The 24,066-nt window shown below is 40.8% G+C and overlaps 1 protein-coding gene across 11 annotated transcripts in view; it reads left to right on the top strand.

Annotated features, from left to right (window-relative positions):
• The first annotated feature begins 74 nt into the window (after positions 1-74).
• USP34 (ubiquitin specific peptidase 34) overlaps positions 75-24,066 on the top strand; it is a 111,140-nt gene continuing 87,148 nt past the window's right edge. For all 11 annotated transcript variants that reach the window (XM_085054258.1, XM_085054250.1, XM_085054257.1 and 8 more), the window contains exons 1-3: positions 75-327; positions 17,631-17,718; positions 21,071-21,491. In XM_085054258.1, coding sequence (XP_084910384.1) covers positions 285-327; positions 17,631-17,718; positions 21,071-21,491 — 552 coding nt within the window. In that variant the 5' untranslated portion in view covers positions 75-284. The remainder of the gene's footprint in view (positions 328-17,630; positions 17,719-21,070; positions 21,492-24,066) is intronic.

Raw genomic sequence — 24,066 nt, 5'->3', positions numbered from 1 at the left:
AGTCCCTGGGAGCCAGTGAGTGACTCGGCTTCTCCTCCTCCTCCTCCCCGCCGCTGCCGCCGCCGCCACAGGCTCATTTGCATTGATCAGCCGCCCCGGATCCCAGACCGGCCCCTGCCTCTCCCCCCCCCTCCCCTTCTCTTCCCATTCCTTCCCGCCCCCTCCCTCCCCTCCCCCCCGGTGACCCCCGCCCCGGCCCCCATCAATCATCAATCAGCAGCACCGAGCGGATCAATCAATGGTCGGGAGGAGGCGGCGGCGGCGGCTGCTGCTGTTAATGAACAATGTGTGAGAGCTGCGCCGAGCTGCTGGAGGTGTTAAATGAGAGTAAGTGCGGCCGCCCTCCCCCGCTTCCCTCCCCCCGGGCCGGGACCCCGCGGACCCTCCTCTGCACCGGGTTACAGCCCCGCTTCGCCTCCTCGCTCGCCTCTCCCCGCCCGCCTCGGGCCTCCCGGCCGCGGGGTTCCCTCTCTCCCCGGCCATGGAGGAGCTCCCTCCATGCCCTGCTCGGCGCTTCCTTCCCCCTTCCTTCCCCGCGGCCTGGGGCGGGCCCGCCGCCGCCGTGTCCCCGCTCCATCCCCCCTTTCCCTCGGGATCCGCATCCCCGGCAGCCGCGGCGGGAGGAGGGCCTGGCCGGGCTGAGGAGCTGCCCGGGAGCCGCTCCGGGGACAGTCGGGCCTGGGCCGGCTCCCTTTTAATCAGCGGCGGCAAAGGCAGCTCGGAGTGATCCTGCCTTCCCCTCCCTGTGCCCGGCCTCGGTACGCGGTGCAGGTGCTTTTCGGGCGCCGATTCTCCCGGAGCTGCTGAGGGAAGCGGCGCCTGGAGGAGCCTGGCTCGGCTTGGCGGGGCTGGGAAGGTGCTCCCCGCTGTTTGCCTTCGGGGGTGGTCTCTGGCTCCCTCCCGAAGTTTCCTCTCCACGAATGTTACCGGCAGGGTCGGAGGGGTGATACAGCAGGTGTTCCCCCCGCTGCCGCTGGGATCAGGAGCGTTTGGGCCACGAAATTCCCTGTAGGCCTCGTGGATCCCTTGGAACCTGCGCTCCGTGGTAGCCAAGGTACTTTCCCGGCTTCTCAGGAGCCTTGCTTCAGGAACAAAGACCAAAAAACCACCATTTGTACGGATGCTGAGGAATTGAAACAACTTACCAGCTGAACTTTGTGATTAGAGGGAAGTTTAACTATCTCGGATCTCAAACATGGCATTTTTCCTGGTTGCACTCTGCAAGTGCTGTTCCAGCAGAGTGGAGCACAGAAGCTGCCTAGAACAGGGTTTGGGTAGAGTTGTCTTGGCTCTCCTGAGGCCCACTTCCATGTGCTGTTTGTTCTTCCCTAGGATCCTACAGTAGCTGAACGTTGGCCTCTTTCTTGCTGGGGAAATAGGGTATTCAGTCATTGCCAGCGTTTCATTTGAGAGGTAAAAATGTAGTTGTAAAAGTAACTTTTAGGAGAGTTCAGAGGCTGGGTTAAATCCGATGATATGGGTATTACACACCAAATGGTTATTTAAAGAGTAAGTTCAAAACAAGACTAAATTATCAATGGTATGCGATGACAGCTGCTTGTTGGAAGAGAAAACTTCACTTGGTTTGGATGGATTGATAAGTAATCATTGCTTAAACTTAATTGTGATTGGTCACATAGAAAAAAGTTGTAACATTGGATTTGGTATTTCAAGGAATCCCTGAAATTCCAGTATGAATTGATTTTTACAGGTGTTTTAAGGTAATTAGGATTGATGTAGATAGGTATTTCCCTACAGATAAGGCAATGTCTTCAATCACTTTAACAATTCTTTTTATATATATGTGTATATAACTAGGGTATGGATAATTTAATGGTTCTGCATTACATAAGATATATCTCTGCTATTAAGTAGAAGGAAATACGTCTTTTAAAGTCGAAATTTATTAGGAAGATTCTGAAGTACTACTGCTATGTAGTTAATTACCTAAAATGCTACTTAAGTAACATTAGGTTGCACCTTCCCTTCAGAGAAAGAAGCACACTGTAAATCACCAGAACTGTTTGGTGTGTGTGTTTGGATACAAAGACATGTGATGGTGCTCCCTTCTCACTGGATGAGACTGAGTTGTGAGGGAGGGATGCTTTCTTTTATAACTTCCAGTCGAGTTATTTGTGTTCCTGAAGTAATAATGAGAGGTACATAATACAAAAATGATGTCAAGCCTTGGTTTTTAAAACACTGCAGCAGAAATGAAAAGTGGTAGTAAAGAATGAGGTCATGCCCGAAATGTGTGAGCCACAGGCTGCCAGCAGTTTCCTTTTCTGCCCACAGAGCATTTGGGATCAGTTCTGTACCAGAACTACCCAAGCAGGGTTTGCAGAGAGGTCCAGGAGATAGCATCTCTTTTCTTTTCGAATTTTCTTGCTAAGCCGAACATTTTTACATGGCCACACACTGGCCTTTGTCTTCAGTTGCTCTTAGGTGTACAAAATAGGATTCGGTATCACCTGCATGACAGGTCACTTGGAAGGGGAATTGACAACAGGTCTCAACGTGGCGTTTGGGAAGGAACATGTGGGAAGCTCCTGTTTTCTTCCTGAGAAGTTGCCAGTTGATGGGTGACAGAAGGGTGAAACTGAACAATTCTACAAACAAACAGGCGTATTTTTATAAGGAGCATATTAGTCCCACTGTAAACTGCTACAGTGTTAACCCACACCAGATAGCAGTGTGCAGAGCTGGAGATTTTGTCCGGCAGTGACCTTTGTGTGGGCCCAGGCCTATGTCCTGGGAAGGCTCCAGGTTCTCAGGCCTGATTTTGTCACAGGCAGTCAGTAGTCCTGGGTCTGTGACTGCCTGAGCTCCTGAACTGTAAACCTGTAGATTGAAAAGCTTTTTTTTTTTTTTCAGCCAAAGGTGTGTAAATATGCATGTATGTATTTAACATAATGCTTCACTGAGAAGCAGGTAATGTTTTATGGATAGAGTCAACAATGTTAGGTTTTTTGGTGTGTGTGTGTATATATATATATTTCTTCTCGCGCAGCATCTTGATTTTTCAGCATTTGATCTACATAATAAACTCAGTAAATTCCCTGATCTTGAAGTTATTTCCTGAGAAGAAGTAGTAATTTCAAGTTATGATTTGATCCAGGAACTCAGTAAAATGCAAATTCCCCTGTGAAAATACCCAGACTTTAGAGGAGTTTTAGCACTATAAGACAATCTGTTCACTCAGAGTAAACAGTCTTAATTTCTCACTGTAGGTTTCTTAGCATCATTTGCATTATCCCAGGCAGGGTTTAATAGGAGTAAAATCTATAAAAAGTCTGATTTTTAAAAAAATTAATCTTCCACAATATAAACATTTTTAGTAGCCTTTAATAGAAGAAAAAAAAGGAAGACACAATGGGCTGCTTTTTAAGATAAGGCCACTTATTTACAAAAGGCTTAAGAACAGATTCTCATGGCATTAATTATAGGGGCTCATTTAAATGTGCACACATTTTACAGGAAAAGTGCATTGAGGACATTCTGCACTTTTATGTTAATTTACAGAATTCTGTATCCCAAAATGAACCCTGATATACTTTGCATTCCTTGGTTTCTTTGGATGCCAGGTCTTGTCAGTCTAGGAGGGTTTATATTGAGTTTCACTTGTTCTTGAGTAATATTTACATTTCTGTGCTATCCAGAGGCCCTGATCAGGACAGCTCTGTTTTGCTAGGCACTGCACGAATACCCAGATAATCTTAACCCTAAAGTAAGCCAGCAGATACAGCAATGTAACATCAGAGGTGGGTTAGAGGTCTGTCTCAGGCCTTTTCCAGGAGTTCTGCAGGTTGCTGTGTCCCACCTGGAGCCACAGGCGTAGTTTGAGCTGCCTGTAGATCCATCCACGCCATCCCTGTGGAGGTTTCACTCCCAAGTATAGAGGATGTGAGCTCCATGCCGAGTGATTATGGAGTGCAACACTGTCCTTGTGTCCTGGGAGTGCCTCTTGCTAGCTGAAAGTGCCAGTCTGGTTCCCAGAGCAGTCCTGAGTCAGCATCCTCACACTCCTGGCCTGGCATGTCCCAGAGAGCCCAGCTCAGCTTGGTTGCCTGAGAGGTTTCCCTTTGGGACTGCAGTTGATCTTGATGTGTGTTGACTTAAAACTCCGTAGATGATTTTGGTTTGGGTTTGGTTTGTTGTTCTTGTTTGGTTTGGGTTTTATAAAAGTGAGTAACAAAAAGATTACAACATGGAAAAATAGGTTTTATTATGTAGTGGCAGTCGTGGTTTTAGGTTACCTTGGTAGGCCTCGGTTATTCCCAGTTCTTGGTTTCTGGGAACAAAGTTTGTTTTCTTCCCAGCATTCTGCTTCACTTTTTTCAGTGGTTACCTCTTTAGGCCTTTCTTTTCCCTAGCAGCTCTGAAATAATAAAATCAGTTCACACTGATGATTAGAGCCTTCTAGATGTTACTCAATTACACCAGCTTGCAGCTGTTTTTCTCCTTACGTTTTCTCTTTAGTAGACCAGAAAAATAAAAAACCCCAATGACCAACCCAAAACACCCCCCCTGCCCCAGTTTACTCAAGCACAGTAGATAAATGTAGCCTCATACTGTTGTTTTCCGTCTGTTATCACTGTCAGCTGGCCTGCAGAGCTACTCTTAGAATGTTCAGGTCCATAAAACACTTGAGGTACTGGAGTGCTTTACTGTTTGTGTAGTTTAAGGATAGCCCTGAATTTGGGTGCTGGAGATTGTTGGCTTGACTCTTTGTCATGTTGTTCTGGCATGTAGGAAGTACAAAGAGTAGCCTTGGAGGTTGGGTGGGAGTATGATTACCTTGAGGTAGGAGAGAAATTGTATTCCAGAACACTGCTGCATTCCATTTGCTCTTTGGGATCTGGAGAGGATCAATATTTTATGTTGGGAGTACTCAGATAGTGAGGATGTGTTATAAAATTATTACAAATATTGCATCATTAACATCACTTAGTCTCCCAGAGCTGCTCTCACTTGTTCAGTGGTTACCTGTAAACTTCAGGATTGATTATTTGATTACTGCTAGCTTTTTTGTGCAGATCTAAAGTTTCATTTGGCTGTTAGATGATTCCTCTTGTGCAAAACGGTAAAAATTGTCTCTGTTACATGGCTTTTTTCCTTCTTTCTTACTTTTTTTTTTCCTTTTTTAAAAGATTCATATTTTCTTTTCTCTTAAATGATATTTCCATGCTCAGAACCTATGCAGAGATGCTATGGAGGATGTATTGGGATAACTGCCCAACCTTATAGATCTTTGCAGTCTCCTTTTGAAGAAAAGAAGTTACTTGTTTATAGCACTGAAATTTAGTAATTTTTTCATGTTTACTTTTGTCTTTGACCATTTTTAAGGCAATGAGCAGCCAGACTTAAAGGAAAATGAAAATAACCTTTTCTTTATAGCAGCATTGCCAAATGACAGGGACTGTGCTGAAGTGCTACTCCAAATGAATTGGAGTAAACAGAGGGGGGGGAAATGGAAGGAGGAACTTTTATCCTTGCTAATTGTGAACTTTCTAAAGTGAAAGGGAAGGTGACACTAAGGCAAAGTTTTAAAATTTGTTTGTAATTGTAAAGCAGTTGAAGGAAAAACTCCATGACTTTAATAGCTAAAAGGCTTCTATTTTTGGAAAGATATTTCAGCTTTTGTTCTGTGCAATTATTTTGGTTCGTGTTATTTGATGCGATCAGGAATGATTTTGTCCTGAGACTTTTCCTGTTCAAGCTGCTGCAAACTGGTTCCTTCGCATTGCTCAAGCCACTTGATCAGTGATGCTGAAGATGAGTTACGTAAATCCCGTTCTGCTGAGTTTTGTTGTGAGTTACAGACTATTGGCATGTACTTACTGAGATGCTTCTCTTTGTATATAGGGAAATCTTCTGTTGGATAAGTACTTGGAACAATATCCTCAAAGCCACAAGGCTCTACCGTTGTAGAGTAGATTAGTTAGTGGATAACTTCAAGGAAAATGAAAAAGCAAGAAAGGAAAGTAAAAACATCCCTTGCTTCATGTTAAAAAGATACTTGATCAGTGTAGAGCTTGAAGTCGTCATGTTTCCCATGTAGGAAATCTTTGTGCTAGATTTTTTTTTCATGTGTTTTGCTGCATATGGCTTTCCCTCGGTAGGGATAGTTTTCAAGTCACCCAAGTTCCAAGCAATTCCTGAGCCAAGTCCAAGACAATGTGCTTAAGGCTGTCCTGGATGTTGTTGGTGTCAGTTCTCAGAGCAGCTCTTGGACCTGTCCTTGGATGCAGAGGTGGTGCAGAGTGTAGTGGGGCACTGCTGGGAGCAGATGTTTGGACTCAGTGTCACTCTGGGGTTCAGGGGACAAGATCTTGGAGGGCAGACCTGGCTCCATTTCCTTCAGCCTGCCTTGGAGGTGATGCCTTGGCTTTGGGAGATTGATGGTTTTGTCTGCCATGGACACACCTGTGGGCATTATGAGCCTCACCCATTCTTTTAATTTATGGAATTCCTTTTTGCTTCTTTTTCTTCTGTGTTAAACAGTGAAATTACTAATACAGGCTTTCTATCTTACAGGTTTTAATTCCTTGCTTCTGTATTTCTCCATGTCACTGCAGTTTGCTTCCATCTTCCTGTGTTCAACCAACATTGAGTCAGAAAAGCAAATCCTGGAATCATGTTCTGTGTCCAAGTGATGAGCAGTCTGTGATTTGGCATTTTAGTGATTGGGAGGGAAGAGCAATGTTGACTTCTTGGTTCCTTTTATTTCGTCTATTTTCTTCTTCAAGTTCTTTTCAGGTAGCTAATAGGGATTTTTGCAGCCCAGGCTACACCTTTGTAGTTGTCTGTATGCTGGGACAATGAAAAAGAATCTTACCATCCTCAGGAGCAAGTGGTTGTGCTGATTACTCAGTGTTGCTTATAGTAACAGCATGCTGCAATTAAACAGAGTTGTGGCCGTTTAATTTCTGGTGTTTAAGTGTATATTGAGGTGATTTCTTTCATTTTGTACAGCAAATTGGCAATTTCTAGAAAATGTGAAGAGGTGAGAAGCCATTCTTTTCACTTTGTTCGTTTCCTTGTATGGGAATTGATTTGCAATCTGAATGCTAAACATGGACATGCAACTGTGAGGATTTCTGTGGTGTTCTTAACACTTAGTAAAAATATCCAGCTTGTTTGTAGATTTGCAAAGTTTTATTTTTGGTGGTGTTCAGATGCAGCACGTATGGTGGACGGTGAGCTTCTCAAGGGAACTCTGGTGCAAATGCATTGCTGTTCTCTGCATTTGTATAGAACCACTCAGGAGATTTAGTGCTGGAACAACTGGTGGAAGAAGTTGAAAACTTGTCAGAGAAAATCCTTGTGGAAAATGCACCTTTGGGAGTTGATCTTTATTCAGCTAATTTGCAGAAAGGCTGTAAGAAAGACTTGAGAAACACATGACAATTGAGACATGGTTTCTAGATCAGCATCCCTGCAAATCATTGGTTTCCATCAAGGAGGTGAGTGGCAAAACATTTTTTGCCTTCTGCACTTTCCACGCCTTGAAGAAGCCTCCAGTTCATTGCACTGATTTCCACTGGAGAGTTTTTAATCTATGTAGTTGTATATAGAAACAGGGTATATATGCTTAATTCTGTGTTTTTCAGCACTGTCCTTATCTTTCTGTTGTGCTCCTCAGTTCATTTTGGGGGGATTTGATAATATTTAGCGAGAGTTTAATTTCATCTTCAGGAAGTGTTCAGTTGCCTGTTCATTATTCTGTGACACGTAATTATTGAATTCTTCATAATGTAGGTTTCAATACAAACCCCATGGTTTTCAGCAGCAGTGAAATTACTTTTAAGTGGGTGTGAACTGAAAAACAGAGTAATTTTCTGCCAGTAGTCTCTGTTCTTTGCAAATCTGGTCATCAGATTTCATTCTAAACTCTGTGGGCATCAACAGAACTGACGGTGCTTTCACTTGTGTGCTCTTTCTGCTTGGAGAAGCTGTGAACAGTCTGGAAATGGACAGTGGCATGTTTGCAAAGGAGGGCAGCTCCAGAGAAGCTGTAGGGGGGCCAGAATATCAATATCTACTGAGGAACTTGGGAAATTTACTGTCTGTGAAAAGCTTGTGTAGCCCAGCTTACCCACCCTTGTCAGGCACCTGTGTTCTGGGCAGGAGGTGTGTGGTGGGATTACATTCTGGGCTCACAGTCAACAGCTGATACAAGAGACAGAAAACTTGATTTCTCCTTCTTGGAACTGTTATGGGATAACACTGGGGGGAGTGTGAGCTCAAAATCTCAATAAAAGTAAGTTCTCCTGCTTAGCTGAAGGACAGTCAGTGCAGTAAATCCTTGTCTGTGTTGGCTGGTCTCTGACTTGTTTCACAGTTAACAACTATTGATGGTTGAACTATTTTTTCCTCTGAGCTACTTTTTTTCCTTAATATTTGGAGTGAAACTTGTACCACAAAGTATTTCAAGTCATGTCAATGCTTGATCTGCTGGTGTAATATTTAGAGTAGATGCCGTCTGATCAAGTTGATCAGAAATTGAAATCAATTTCCATCAGTGTCTTGGAAACTTGGTGGGTGTGAACAACAGTGCTAGTTTGAGTCTTTCCAAAAGGAGTTGGCTTTGAACTCTGTGCAGCCCTAACTACAGATACTGCCCCGTGTGTACTTGCTGATATGAGACTTGCAAAACATTTGTTTATATCAAAATGACATCTGTAAATACATTATCTGGTTGTGGGGGATGCTTGTCATGGAACTTAACTGCTGTCTTGGGTGTACTTGTAGAGACCCCATGCACTGCCTTCTGCCATCTCTTATTTCTTATTGCTTTCAAACCATCAGCTTTTAAAATTAATATAATTGTTTTAGCCAATAAATTACTTAATACGCCATGTGTTTTGAGAGAATTACTAAATAGAGATTATCTGGCACAAAGGAATGCAAAATTTGAGTGTGTATCTGAAAGTTGAGAGGGACAGTGACTTTACTGCTTGCCTGTCCTTCCTCAGTATTTTATTGTCCTTTCTGAATGAGTGTTGCTGCACCTGTGCTGATGGAAACAAATAAAGCCTTGGAGTTCAAATGCTGAGCAAGCTCTTCAGGGCTTTCAATGAACTGCCTGCAGCTCCATTGATGATAATGACCCATTGCCCATTTGCCTCTCATCTCCTTGTTTAAGCAGGCTTAAATATACTTTGTAAGAAATGAATTAATCATATTTGCCTCTCACAGATTTTGTCCCTGAAACCTGGAGCACAGTCATTACATGCTTTTGTTGTAAATCTACTGGTAATCTGTTGCTTCTTACTGGCCAGGGTGGCTCAGTTGTGGGCCTTTTCTTTCTGGTTGTCGGGGAAAGCTGCTGTTGTTGTCTGAAACTGATTCACAGCGTGCCAAGTAGTACAGCTGAACTAATTTGCAAAGTTCTCTCTTGAAAATAGAATGCTTCCTGGAGTAGGTATTTTAATTTTTGCATTCCTTGCTACTTTTAATTAAGACTAATAGAAAACCTCTTTAGTTTTTGGAACCTTGTTCATGCAATTAAATCATTGTTCTACTTACAAAATAGTTTGGTAGACTGAGTTCTGTGTCTTCACCTTAAAATAGTATTTTAAAAGAAGTTCAGAGCTTGAGTATTAGAGAAAAATTATTCAAACCCAGAGTCATTCAAGTACTGATACATTATGTGATTGAAAGGAAAGAATACAAGTACTCTCTTGTAAGCTGAAGGCAGGCAATCCTTTATCTGAGCAGTAGTTTTGGCATTGACAGTGTCAGCCCTAGCTTTGAAATTTACCTTGGGATAATTAGTGATATGCTAGGAAATGCTGGATTTATGCAGTGCTTGTCCAATCCTGCATTGATTCCTTAAGAAACTTGCAGTGACTGTTGTCAAAATATTATGATGGGCAGCCTGACTTTCCACATCTAGTATGTGTTTTGGTGATGTCAAGCAGACTTGATTGTGGAAATACTGCCTAAATTGAGCTGGGTTTTTTTTTGTTTTGTTTTGTTGGGTTTTTTCTTAATTAAAAGAGAACTTTGATATAAAGAAAAAGCCCACAGTCTTTCCAAAAGAGTAACATCTTGTCTTGGAGTCAGACAATTCACAATAGTGAGTTAAAATAGGACTCTGAAATAAGACTGCTACCTCTTCTTTTTTAAGTTTGTTTTTTTAATTTAAACTCCAGTGAGTGGCACAGATGCTTTGAAATTGCTTTGTGGGTTTTTTTTTCCTTAGTAATATGTAACTTGCCTTTCCCTGGAGAGGGAGGACTGCAATATCTTGGCTGCTGAGAATCCCAAGATAACAGAAGCATTGGAGGTGCAGTGCAAAGATCCCACAGATATTTTCATACACTCCTTGTGTCTGCCATGACTGACATGGAACTAACCAGTGCTGCTGAACGCTGCTGGAGCCAGGCTCAGCCCTGCTGTACTGCCAGGCTTCCATGGAAGTGCAGCAGCCTGGACAGCCCATCCCACTGGCTGTGAGCACTCTGTGCATTCCTGCTGTGCCGTACTGGGCTCAGGGAGCCTGCTCAGAAGCTGTGGGTGTGAAATGGCAATGCTGAGGCTCCTGGTGAGTCTTCTTGGGCCAGCAGAGCCAGAGCAAGAGGCAGTTTGGCCCAGTTTATTCCATTCACAGCCAGGTACTCCACAAGCTGGTCCTACCCCATTTCCTACTGGGGTGAGATCAGAAAGGCCATATGTGCATTACACAGTGTTTAACTGATGGAAGCACGTTCTGCTCCCTGAACCTTTGATGGGAGTCTTCTGCTTTCTGTATCCACGCTGCTTTGTGCTGCATGGCATACTGCTTGTTCCTCAGTCATTGGCATAACCCAACCTGAATGATGTATTTCACATTCCCATCTCATCCAGGCCAGATTTCCACTGTCAGGCATCCATAGATTCAGTGTTGGTGAACTTTGAGCTGTGGCTCACTGAGTGGGAGCAGTGTGAGTTTACATGGTGTGGTAACATAGGCTTGGCTTTGCATGGAAGGCACAGTGCTGCTGCTGGACCTGGCCTGGCTCATGCAGCAGCACTGCTGTTTTACATTTGAGATGCTGTATCTGAGAGTTCATTCAGATTGTTGTTCTGGGTGGAACCAGCTCCAGTGTGCTGGGCAAATCTGGGCATCATCTGAAAATTGGCATTTGACTGCATTTCAAACAATGTGGAACTGTTCCTGGAAGGAGTTGCTGTGGCAAGTTCTCTTTGGGAAGGTGGAAGTCATGAGATGCTCTTAAGGGCAATGGTTGACTTAGGTAGACTTCTACAGCTATTCTAAGGGGTGCATTTTAACCCAAAGCAAACATGGCCTAGCAGGATGAAACCTTCAGAGTGGCATCACTTCTGCAAGATGCCAATTCTTAAATTTTACACAGCTTTCCAGAGCCAGCTGCTGCTGTTTTGCTCCAGACTGTATTAACTTATTGTGATTAAAGGGGAGCAGGTGTTTGCTGGAGAAGATAAGGGAGTCGGGATGGGAAGGGAAATACAGAGATTGAAAGAGAGAACTTCTTGGTGTTTGCAGAGAAACAGAAGGTAAAGGTGGCAGTTACCTGAGGTCGGCTGATTTTCCCTGCTCTGGTGAAGTTGTATCTTAGAAGTGCTGTCTGGTTGAACATACCAAGGCTTGTTCTACTCTTTTTGTAACTGTGCACTGGAATACTGAATTAAAACTCATCAGGTGCTTCTGGTCTCATGGTGGCCATGAGGAATTACTCAGGTGCTGAAAAACCAGCAGATGATGTTGGGGACATCAGTTGTAATTGCTTTTTCCTTGCTCTTTTGAGTAGCTCCCGTATTCCCATTCTTAAGAATACAGTATTATTTAGACTTGCAAACTTTTGTCAAATCTGTTGACATCACCTTTGTTCAAAAGTTTGTGTCTGACACAATCACAGTTTGTTTTTTTCTAAGGAAATGAGACTCTAAGAGTTGCTAATTCCTGTCTTTAAGCCATTATGTTGTCTTCAAAATATTTGTGTTTTAATATTTGTGTACTTCATAACCAAAAACTCGCAGGAAAGCAATGTATTTACCAAGTTGTAATATTTATAAATACAAAAAGTTTAGATGTAGACTTAAAATGAGTTCAGGTGTGTTGTGGGCTGGAGGTGGGTGTAGTTATCTGTAATGCTGTGCTCTAGTGGTGTGATGAGTATCATCAAGGTAGCATTAAAGGCACTCAAGCATCTTAACCTGGCCATTATAGAATTTTATTGCTCTAGTGCTTTGGGTTACAGATCTGATTGTTCCTGGCATTTGAACAGCGTTTCTATACCGAAGAATTAACTTTTTTTATTTTCTAGTACATTTTGCAGTAGTGTTTCTCTTGGATTATGTGTATCTAGTCAGTATTCTGGGATGCTTTTGTGCTATGGAGACCGAGAGGCAGAAAGAAGACTTTTTTCCTCACTGAAAAGTTGTAGGGAGGTTTGGACAGTTTACCTATGGCTGTTGAACTTCAAGCTGACACTGTCCTATTAAATACTTTTCAAGGATGACTCCATAATGGTCAGGAAGAACTCTAGTGAATCAATCTAAGGCAATAATGAATTCCTTATAATAAAAAAGTAATTCTAATAGGTGAAAGTAGAAAGGGAATGGGAGATGCTGAGCTTTGTGGCTATCATCTTACATGCTGTTGATTCTGAGCAAAAAGAAACCCCCTATTAATCACTGAAAACATCTCAATGCACTGAAAAAAATGTGCTGGTTCTCTGTGTGAGCAATGGTACTCACACAGAAGGTTTTATATATATATATATTTATTTCAAGATTAGTATTATTGCTCCTAATACTGTTTTGTTCAGTGTATGGCTCGTTTCCTGTGTTTATTCTGTATCAGTGGACAATTTCTGAGAATAATGTTCATTCTGCAAGTGATCTGGTCTTTCCCATGTGAAGCTGATACCATAGGAGGCTTGGGGGAGGAGGGGGAGGGAGCACAATCCCTATGCAACTGTACCTCGTCACAGTTTGCAATATGGAGAAATTAGAGTTAGACATCTTAAGGAGTCTTATATGATTTACTTTTGTCCATGGTATGTTTCTGCAAGTAGAGAAAACATGCTTTTAAAAATGATTATTTTTGCTTGCTGTTTGATTTTGCACTTGGTATGATGAGTGACCTTTGGATATAAGATATTCCGCACAAGTCCAGCATGATGGTTGCCCTTGAGGTCTAATTACAGTGTGTTCCTCTAGCTCAGAAGTTCTTGCTAAAAATGCACTTAGGAGCTGAGCTTCGTTTGGCCACAGTTGAAATTGTATTGCCCTGTTCTTTGCAGCTGATCAGTGTTTTTCTCATCTTCTGTCATTTTCTTGGTTTAGTCAGTTGATTTATAGGGCTTTTTTCTGAGTTTGGGAGTTCATGTTGTTTCTAGTACTGTAACACACTTCTATCACCCTTCTGTGAAAGATTAGGTAAATCACCCCAGTTTTCATTTAGAGCTAGCCAAGTAAAACAGGCTGGGGAAGAGAGCCTGGAGACTGGGGAAACAGCAAGGAAATACTCTTTTTAATTTTTTTATAAGAAATGTTTTAAATTTTTGCTTTGACCATTGTGTATTTTGGCTTCTCATCAGCTACTTGAATAAACAATGCACTTTGAGTCAGTCTGATTTTTCTTTTTTTAAAGAATATCTGAAAACTTGTATGCTAGAAGATGTTAAGTCAGGTTAGCTGAGCAGCTCAGCTCTTTCTTCTGTGGTGTTACTCTGATAAAAAGATCTCTAAACCAGCTTGTTGTGATGACTCAGAGAAATGAGACCTTGCAACTATGTGGAAATACCCCATTTCCTGCATTATATTGGTAGAATTTATTTAGCTGGAATTTACCTACATCCTGATCTTCCTTCTTTCTTCTGGTTAGTTCTGTCTTGGATGGATCTGTTTAAAACCTTCAACATGCTGATTTTTGCAGACTCTAACAGTAACCACATCTTTGCCCACACATGAGCAATATTGGGATGAAGTTGCTCCAGATGGGGTGGGGCAATTTTACAACTCTGCTTACTACAAAGGTGTTTACTTCTCCCAGCTTCACATTCCTCACACTTCCCTTCCCAGCTTCCCCTGCTCACATAGATGCCAGCCTGAGCATTCCATGGCTTACAAAGCCATGAGGTATGTGGGCAGTTTTCAGCTGGACTGACAAAGTTGGATTTGTGCAGTTCTCTGTCTGACTCTTGGGGTTCCTGTGGGAATGCTGATGGTGTTTGAAATGCATGGATATGGAAGCCATTGTAGTGTGGGCTTGATTGGGATATATGGATTGGGAAATTGGATCTAGTGCAGGGTAAAGGTGTGTGTGTGCATGGAAGGTAAGAGGGAAAAGGAAGGACTGGAGAATGGGAATGTGTAAGAGGCTTTAACTGAAAAGAAAGATTTGGTGGAGCAAATTTAAAGAAGAAGAAAGTTGAGCTGAGAGATAGGGAAAGAGAGCATCTCTAAGATACTGCCTTCTGAGTGCCTGGAGAAAGAAGCAGCCACTGCAGACAAGAAGGAGCTGAGCCTAGGATTGGCTCTGTTTCTTTCTGAGACAGGAGCTTATAGATCCTGGAATGCCTGGCTGGAAAGCTCTGGAGCACATATTATCAATTCTTATTGATGAGAGCACACAGGCTGCCACTTTGATGATGTTCAGAGGCTCTCAGAGCACACAAGGATACTTCAGTGCATCCTGTGGGAATCACTGCCTTAGGTGTGAAACTAGGGAGAACTACCAAATGAATTTGCAGGAAGGAGGCTTGGTGCAGTGGAAGTTTTTGGAAAAGTTTGACGTGATGGTTACTGCTGGATTTGAAACAGTGAAAGTGTGAGAAAGTGGGGAGGCAGCAGATTGAGGAGGTTCTGAGAATGGCAGTATGCTGGAATATGGGAGACAATAAAGGACATGCTTTATTCACAAGTGAATGAGTGGTTTAACTACTGGCCCATTCAAGGTAGGAGAGAACTAATTTGAAAAGAGAGGCAGACATCATTTGGAAGTGAAATCATGTGCAGCAAGGAAGTTCTTACAGAGCTGTCAGAAATCAGAAAATGCCCAGGAATGGCAATGAATGTGTTTTTTCCTATTGCTTTTCTGTCTGTACTTTTTTCAATTTAAAAAAATCTTAGTACAGTTGTTTCTGTACTTCAAGCTGCATGTGCCCCTAAACAGAGCTGCTGTAAATTGAGTGTCAACAGAGCTGATGTTCAGAGTAAGAGAGGAAAAGCCTGAAATTGACATTTTGGTTGTGAGGACATAAATTAACTGAGCTGAGCAAGTTCTGCTAAGGAGCGAAAAAGAGCTCAAGCTGAGGTCCAGGAGGAGAAGCCCTGCCATGTGTGTCACTGCCCCTTTTGGTAGTTGCACAGACTTAGCTCATCTCCATGGAAAACTGCAGCCTCGGTGTAGTTCCTCCTGCTTGGAGCCTCCTGAGTCTTTTCAAGAACAAACCCAGTATTATTTCTAGGTACAGAAACCCAAAGGGAAGTTGTGTCTGTAGCCACTGTATTAATTAGCAATGATTAAGACCAGTAGAAATTGGTCAGTGTGTGAGATGTAGAATGCATAAACAGGAAAATAACAGGTTTCTCCAGCTAGTGCAAATACCTACCTATTTTTTGACCTGGGGCATAAGTTTCAGTATTTCCATAACTTCTCTATTCTGTCTTCTTTACATGGGAATTGTAGCTTTTAAGGGTCTAGTTTGCTTACCTTTCAGTTCTTCATAATCTCAAAGAGGGAAATCTGGGAGTCATTCAAACTTCTGCAGTGAATTGGCTGCTCTGGAAGTTGGAGTTACTGTCCTGCTTGTTAGAGTGTGTGTTTAATTAGGGTGAAGTGAGGATGAAAGAAGTTTCAGAAATGTGCATGTAAGATCCTACAAGATAGAATTAGGTTTGTTTGTTATTACTAAATGTTGTCAACGAGTTTTTTCTGTCAAGTTTGAAGGAATTCGTCTTAGTGAAACAATGCTTACAAAATTGTGAAAAACAGAGGTTTTATGAACCTTTGATGCTGGGCAAGTCTTTTTTAATACTGTCTATAGCTAAGGATCTGTCTTTTGTGGTGAGTTTGACCTAAATTGTGTGGTGGAGCTGTTGGTTTCTTCAGTGCTGTGCTTTGGCCTTGAGAGAGTCAACTGTCATGGTAATTTGTGGTGTTTAAAATAAAAGGTGGTATTGAGCGATACCCATTTTTTTAGTCTGCATCTCCATCTTGTTCTTTGTCCAGTGTCAATAGGATCTTTAAAGCCTTATAGGAGTGAGACAGAAAAGAGGTTTTTAAAGTTTGATGGTATCCTGTTCAGAGGCTGCTTTTTGTATGTTTTTATATTTGTATATATGCATATGTATGAAAATGTGGATATAATTGCATACATGATGTCCTTATTTCAAAGAAGTAGTAAGTATTTGTTCAGTGTGATTATTCTGTGAAGTGGTTTTCTTCTGAACTCTGCTTTCTGATCCATGCCCACAGACTTCCATTAGCTTTAGTTTTTGGAAACCTGTATGGATAGATCACACAGGCCTTTTGCAAGGCTGAGGCTGGAGAGGAGGTTGAGGCAGAGATTCTGCTGAGCTCACTGCAGTTGGAGAACCTGTCCCACAAAATATGCTTGTGAAGTAGATTTGTGAGCATGTAATACTTGAAATTTCATGTGAAATGTGGAGATGAAAATTTAGTTGTGTTAGAAATGCAAAGATCCACTTAAAAGGAATGCTGACCTTGATTTGTCTGGCAATTAGGTAATTGTACAAGTGTTTGGAAATTTAGGACAAGGAGGAAGCGAGAACTGTGCATTGGTACTTGGGGAAAGGTGTGTCTCCTTCTGCCAGGAGATAGAATCCAGTGCCTTGGGATATAGTCAGTTGCTGCTTAAGTGCAGCTGTGGACCTACTGATGTTTTTTGAGTGTAGAAGGATTTCTAGAGGGGAAGTGGGACATGTGATAATCCCTCGGTGAAGTGTTTGGGGTTTGAACTCAGTACAGAGCTGTTCTGGTTTCCTCTGTAATAATGTGGTAAGCTTTTATCATTTTGCCAATTAGTGATTCATTATGGTTAAATGTCATGATAGATGTGTCTATATTTGAGAGCACTAATCATCAGCTCAGTCTGAAATAACCTTATATGTACACAGCACGTTGTTCTTGATAGTTTTGCTGTGGTTTGGGTTTTGTTTGTTTGCTTGTTTTTCTGAGTCTTTATCTGATCAGCAAGAGGAAGTTGAGGTCTCAGGGTCATCTCAAAATGAAGACATTTAAAAATCTGGGGGAAAAAAACCCTAGCAAAACAAAAAAACCAAACCCAAGACATCTGGTTAATGAGTAAAGCAGTTGTAAGTTCACACTTGAAAGTGCCCATCAATCAGGAGTTCCCAGTAAAGCTTATGAGGAATATTTCATAAAAATAGGATTACAAGAAGGGTCTGATCTCAATCACAAATTTTTGCAGCAGTATTCAAGAATATTGTGCAGTTTGAGTTTTCAAGTCACTTGCATCTCAAACCTTACCTCTGCTAACCAAATCTACATGTTTTTGCTTCAGTAAAGTATTTATTTTTCGTGCTATCAAAGGTAATTTCTAATAAAAACAGAACAATTGCATTTTGGTTTTTTCCCCCTCCTAATGTGTTTATGTTTTTGTTTTCTTTAGTATCAGACATTGAAGGTGGTGATACATTGCAGCTCAGAAAGGAACATGCCCTCAAGATATTTGCTTACATCAATTCCTGGACGCAAAGGTAATTTTGGATTGAGTTTGAATGCTGAGGATCTAGGATCTCAACAGCAGCTTTCCCTTTTTAAAATACAGTAGAATGATTAGAATTAGCAACTTACTAATGTGTGATACCTCCAGAGTAAAGACTATTTTACTACTTAGAAAATAAAAATAAACTCGTTACCCAGTGTATTTTGGGCAGTGCATATTTTAGATACCCAGTTGGCATTCTGGATGCTGTAATAATTGTGTAGAAAATACAGAGCAATATTGTGATGACAAACAATGTCTTGCTGCTTTAACATGAAGTGTTGTGACCATCTTCTGTGAGGCAGGGTAGGGTAAGAAGAACTTAAGAAAAGGTGACTGAGTGGAACCATCATGTTAAATTTTTCTCCATGTTTTAATACTCTGAGTCAAGGTGATGAAAAATTGCAGCCCGTAGCTTCTAAAGTGATAAAGAAAATATTCTGCACGTGGTTTTCTTAAATCAACTACATTATTTCTTTTAATCTAGTATTTAAATTACTATTGATTGGGGTTGTTTCTTTAAAGTAGTGATGTCAGCTATTCTGCTTACAGAATAGCTCATTCTTACTTCACAGCTACTTACTTTTTTCCAATGTAAGGAAATATATGTATATTACTTTTTAGAAAGAATATGCAGTAAGGATGTTTGGAATTCAGTGTTCAGTAGTAGTTACAAGACCAAACTGAATCCACTGAATCGTAAGAAATATTAGGAAAAGTGTAGAGGATAAATTGGAAAACATACTCAGGCATTTAGAAGGCTCTAAAAGAAAAAAAAAAAAGAAGAAATGTCACATTTTGGATACCTATGAAAATGGAAGCCTCCTCTTCCTCATTTTGCCCAAAGATTATAAGCCAAGTTCATTATCTTCTGCCATGTGCTTTTAGACACAGGGAAGGAATTTCTAAATCAAAATAAACAGCAGGCACAGAAACCAGACTCCTGTCACTTCTTGACAGGTCCTAGATCCCAAGTTTGTCAGAGAACAATTGCAACCCAGTTTTCCAGGTCATCATCTGTTCAGAGTTTTGTTCTGCTCTACAGCTTGACAAATCCAACCTGAAGAAAAAAAATAAAGATTGGATAACGTTTAACTCTTTATTTTCTTCTGGTTTCCTTGTTACCTTCCATAGGTAGTGGTTTCATACTAAAGAGTCTGTAGAGCAGTCCTTAACCTATTCAAAGCAGAGTCTTAACATGGAGGCCACAAGGAGTTCTAGCTGACATTTTAATTTCATGTCCTGTCTCTGCTCTGCCAGATGGGCTTTTGAGAGTTCTGCTTGTTTTGAGTTTGATGCCTTCATTAAGAATTACTTTTTACTTTGTTGCCAATAGTTTAAATCTTCACTTTCCTTCAGAAGATCACTTGGCAACTCATCCTGAAGAGCACCTTTTACTTCCACCTGCATGTAGTGTTTCCATTTTAGTTTTCTTCTGGAAAGTGTTACATTCAAAGAAGTAGGATGTTTGTTTTTCATAGACCTTTAATTTTTGGTGGAGCATTTCTTCCTGGGAGCTCCACATTCCAACAGATGAAGACTTAGAGATTTTGCACATATCTCTCTCCTGGTAAAAAATTTTCCAGTATGTGATAAGTATTCACCAGGCTGTTTTCATTGTTAACAAGGATGATTTGTTACACTCAAGTGGGGCAGTAATTCATAGACATAAGTGGTGGACCTTTTGTACATAGTTTTGCCTAAGGATAAGTGCTTGAGGATACACTTAGTTTTGCCTGCATATTTGTTAATATGAAAATACATTTACAAGTAAATGGCAAGAATGTTTTTCGGATGGGTGAAGGCACATTCCACTTACACAATATTAAAGGGATTTTTATTCCTGCACAGATGGAACAAAAGAGTTTAGATGCTTCAATCACTGTATCTGTGCTGGAATTAGGGAATCCTGTTTGTTATCTTTTTGTCTAACCCACTGAAATCAAATGAATACCTGTATTCAGACAGTATGTGCTTAAGAGCTGTAGCTCAAGGGTGTGTTTGTGTTCCATCAAGAGGCAGCACCCTCTACCTGTCATAGTTCTGGGTTCTTTTGGCTTTTTGTCTTAAAAATTATAATTTATTAAGCCCAGTTTCTAGATTAAATGCTGTGTTTGTAGAAGCATTTAAATTGCTAATTATTGATGATTTCTTGCTGTACCTTTTGTCTGCTGATTTCTTTTAGAAATTCGACATGCAGTTTTTATATTATTTTAGTGTCTGAGAACTCTGGTTGTGGACTGAAGCCCATTGTTCTCCATCTAACAGGAGGTGGAGGACATCTCTATTGCAAGATAACTCCCAGTTTATGTAGCAGTTATATTGCCTAGTAGAGTCTGAGTAAGAAAGAGCAGAGTCCATCTCCCAGAGTCTGTTACAAGCATGTATGGTTTAATTTTGTTCTTCAGTGAGTAAGGACACTGCAATGATGGCTTCCTTTTCTGTGTTCTCCAGGATTTAGATCCTTTTACAGGAATATCCTCCACCTTTTTTTCAGAATGAGGAAGGTGCTTGTTTGTATGGAAGAAGCAGCTGTTCCCAGGGAAAAGGTTTTAGGGTATCTACCTCAGGGCGTTTATGCACCCAGAATCTATTTGGCATACATAGTTATTTGCCCACAACTAGACTTATGTTAGAGTTTTTGAACCTGATGACCTAATTGATTTTTTTAATTATGTTGTTAAAGGGATTGTGTAGAGCTTTTCCCTCTTGTTGTTTACAATGTGTCAGTAGATAATCAGGAGAATAATCTCTGAGCCTGCTAAGTGAGGGAAGTACTGCAGATACTTGAGCTGCTTTCTCCTATGTGGTTAAAGGGTATCAATGTGCATGGGATCATCATCCAAAGGCACATAAAGGAAGTGAACTTACATACTCCATTAAAAATAAAATTACTTTGCCGCCCTGTTGATTTGAAAATAACAATAACGAGTTCTTACCAGCTGACAAGAATGTCAGGATGATTTATTGCAGTAAAGAGCAATAGAGAAAACCAGATGAGGAAATGGAGTAAGAAAAATACTGAAAAACATGACTCCTTTAGTAGCATACTGACCTTGCCCACAAGACTTTTTCTATGTTTTACTTGCTGTAGCAGCTGCTAAATGATAAAAGGGACTTCATAGTTTTGGTAAGCATTTGGAAATAATGGGATGTTCTCAAGGTTTAAGGAGGGTTCTGTGACTCCCACTTGCTGCTGGGTGGAGTCTGTTTCATTTGGATTTATTTTATGATTCTGTCAAATAACTTGTTGAAAATGTTTTGATATGAAAAGTTCTCTTGGTTAGTTACCTGTTCTGACTTTAACTGTAGGAATTTTTGTGTTTTTTTCTGTTTTCTTACAGACAATGTTTGTGCTGTTTCAAGGAGTATAAACATCTGGAGATCTTTAACCAAGTAGTTTGTGCACTTATTAATTTAGTGATTGCTCAAGTCCAAGCTCTGCGGGACCAGCTCTGTAAACATTGCACTATTAGTATAGATTCAACATGGCAAGAGCAGAATAATCGTGCTGATGAGCCCCTGAATGTAGAAGGAGAGTCTCATGAAGAAGAAAATGGAGAACGACAAAAATCTCTAGAGAAAAAGTTTGATTCTGCAAGAACTTGTATCCTGAGTGAGGAGGAGCCTGCAAAGAACACGGATGCTTTTAGCTTGTGGAGCACTGATGAGAAGGAGAAGTTGCTGCTGTGTGTGGCAAAAATCTTTCAGATTCAGTTTCCTCTGTACACAGCTTATAAGCATAATACTCATCCCACAATAGAGGTATATCTTCTCCTTGTGTCTATCTTGAATTATTTGGTGAAAGGTTAATTGTTCTTGTTGATGAGGAGATGGTTTAATGCTTGTTACTTTCACACAGGATGGGCATGTTCAGCTCTCCTGTTGACTTCACTACAGCTTTCCAGAGAAACTTGCTAAATGGCACATACTCTTACACTTTCTTTAAAACATGCTTAATTGTTATAGGTAATATATTGATAAGTGTTGATTAGAACTGTACACTGAATTACTGTACTGTTTAAATAACAGGAAGGCAAAAAGGGGACTATAGCGAAGCCTGTCTTCCAGAAGGTAACCAATTAATAGTTTACTAATTGCTTTTCATTGCAATCTCTGGTTCTAGGAGCAAAGCTTCATGAACTAAACTTTGTGCAAGACCAAACTTGTTAGAACAGCTGCTTAATCGACTGGAATAACTGAGCTCTACACAAGTTGCTTTGTTCCAGGGTGCTGATTTTTCTCTCTGATATTTGTTATGGCTACCATTCACATTTTCCCTATTTTCTTCTTAAAAAATTTTTAAAATCTCACCGTGTGTAATTCACAGTTTCTGAAATAAATGGGGTGGTGTTAGCATTTCCTAGTGGAAACAATACATTTTTGGGAAGGTTGGCTTTTGATACAACTTGTGGTATTCTAATAACATGTAAACTGTTCTTTCACAATATTTGTGAAATGCAAAGATGTACATTTCACTATATAAGAAAAGCTTCTATCCAACAAACTTTTGAGAAAGTCAAAGCGGAGAATTAAACTGCAGCTAACCCACTCTTTTGTTTTTTATTTAGAGAGTTCTGGTTGATGAAGTTTGCTTTTTAAACTTATGTCCAAAATGAGAAGATGCCAAGTCATATATGATTATGTATGTTGGGGTGATCACAACATCTGATCAATTTGTGTTGAATGAATGGTGCCATATCTGGCAGTAAATGTAGTTAAAAGCCCCTACACAGCAGGTTTTCTAGGTGGGCTGCAGTTTGGTTCTTGTCCTATTCCAAATCATATGGACATAAGTTAACAGAGGTGGTTTCAAGTGTATGTGTATAGATACAGACTGAAGTGGTTTATCTTCTGCACTCCTGTGGGACATGCACTAAGGCTGCCTTCAGAGGAATGTGGAATGAACAATTCTGGAGCAGCTTTTCTGTGCACTATCACACTTGATTCTTTTAAATGACTATTTTGTGTATTTGTTTCTTCTCTTTGAATTTCACTTGCATACAATCAAAAGAAGATCTCCAAGTGCCTGATGAGATTTTTTTTTTTCCCCTTGGTGTGCAGCCCTGGAGTGATTTAGACCCAGATCTGCTCTAGGTTGCTGTACTGTGGTGATGCCCATTGCTCCAGACATACCAGTGTATATATAATATATGTATCATACTGTTACATATCACTTGAATTATCAAATACATTCATTAGCTATCCTAAAACATAACTTAAGGGGAAGCTGGCAGGGAAAACCACTTTTCTGAGGTACAGGCAGGTAAGGGAAAAGTTTTTTCATTTTCTGCTGGACTTTGTGAGTTTGCAGGTCTGGATTATGGAGGTGTGCCAGCCTGCCATATTTGTTGTGTATCTTTTTGGGGAGGGGGCAGATTTTTTTAATTTTGGTTTTAGGAGGTCTCAGCATCAATAATTTTTCCTACAAACTGCTATTTTCTCTACTTGGGAAGCACTAGGATTCTGTTATTGTAAAGTAGTGTTAGATGTTTTAATGTCAAAACTACTTTCCTCTCCCATGAGTGACTTACTGAGGTTTAGAATTTAATGTTGGATTTCAGTCTAGAGCCACCTCTTAGTTGAATTGAGACAAGTTATTAGTCCCAGTAACGAGAGCACTTCTTGCTTTACATCAGGCTTGGTCTCAGTCCTCAAGAGAGCCTAAAATAAAACATCCCTGGTTTAAGTGCATTATCTATACTTGTAAGTTAAACAGATTCCTGAACAGCCTAAATCTGCCAAAAATTTGTGGAGAGAAGCTGGTGTAGCTCTCCCTCTCCCACTAAGCATTTCTTTTGCCCTGGAAAAAGGAAAATTTGCTGAGGCAGAGCAGACTCCAGTCTCCACTCTGACTGATTCCAGAAATTCCTTGTTCTAGATTCTTGAGGTGAGTTTTCACAATCTCATGGAGTTACCATGTCCACTAAGGTTTCACTTTGCCTAAAAACACCCTATTAGGCTGCCATTTAAAAATTTCCAGTGTAAGGCTTTCCCATGGTGTTGTTACCTTCAGGTAATGATTAGCAGTCAGTGTTTTTTGTTGTCCTTTGCTCTGTAGACACCTCGAAGGGCTTTGTTCTTAATGGCAGCAGACAAGTCTTGAAGTCTAATCCTCTTCTCAGCTGCTTGCCAAAGCCATTTTACACTGGACTGTCTGGTGGCGAAGAAAATCTTTAATGTGGAAGCAGGAGCTTTTCCCTTGTTCAGGAGTTCATGGAGTTGGATGAAAGCAAAGCAAGACTTGTTGGTAGCCAAAATGGTGTCTACCTGTAGGATCATACAGATCTCTTCTTAAATTATATAGGCTAAGGATGGTTTTGTCCCATACAACATCTCT

Source organism: Lichenostomus cassidix, chromosome 3, assembly GCF_008360975.1.
Source record: "Lichenostomus cassidix isolate B80296 chromosome 3, HeHo_3.0, whole genome shotgun sequence".
In the NCBI taxonomy this organism is placed as follows: domain Eukaryota; kingdom Metazoa; phylum Chordata; class Aves; order Passeriformes; family Meliphagidae; genus Lichenostomus; species Lichenostomus cassidix.
Note: the sequence above shows the minus strand (reverse complement) of the source record. Positions and strands in the feature narration are given on the sequence as shown.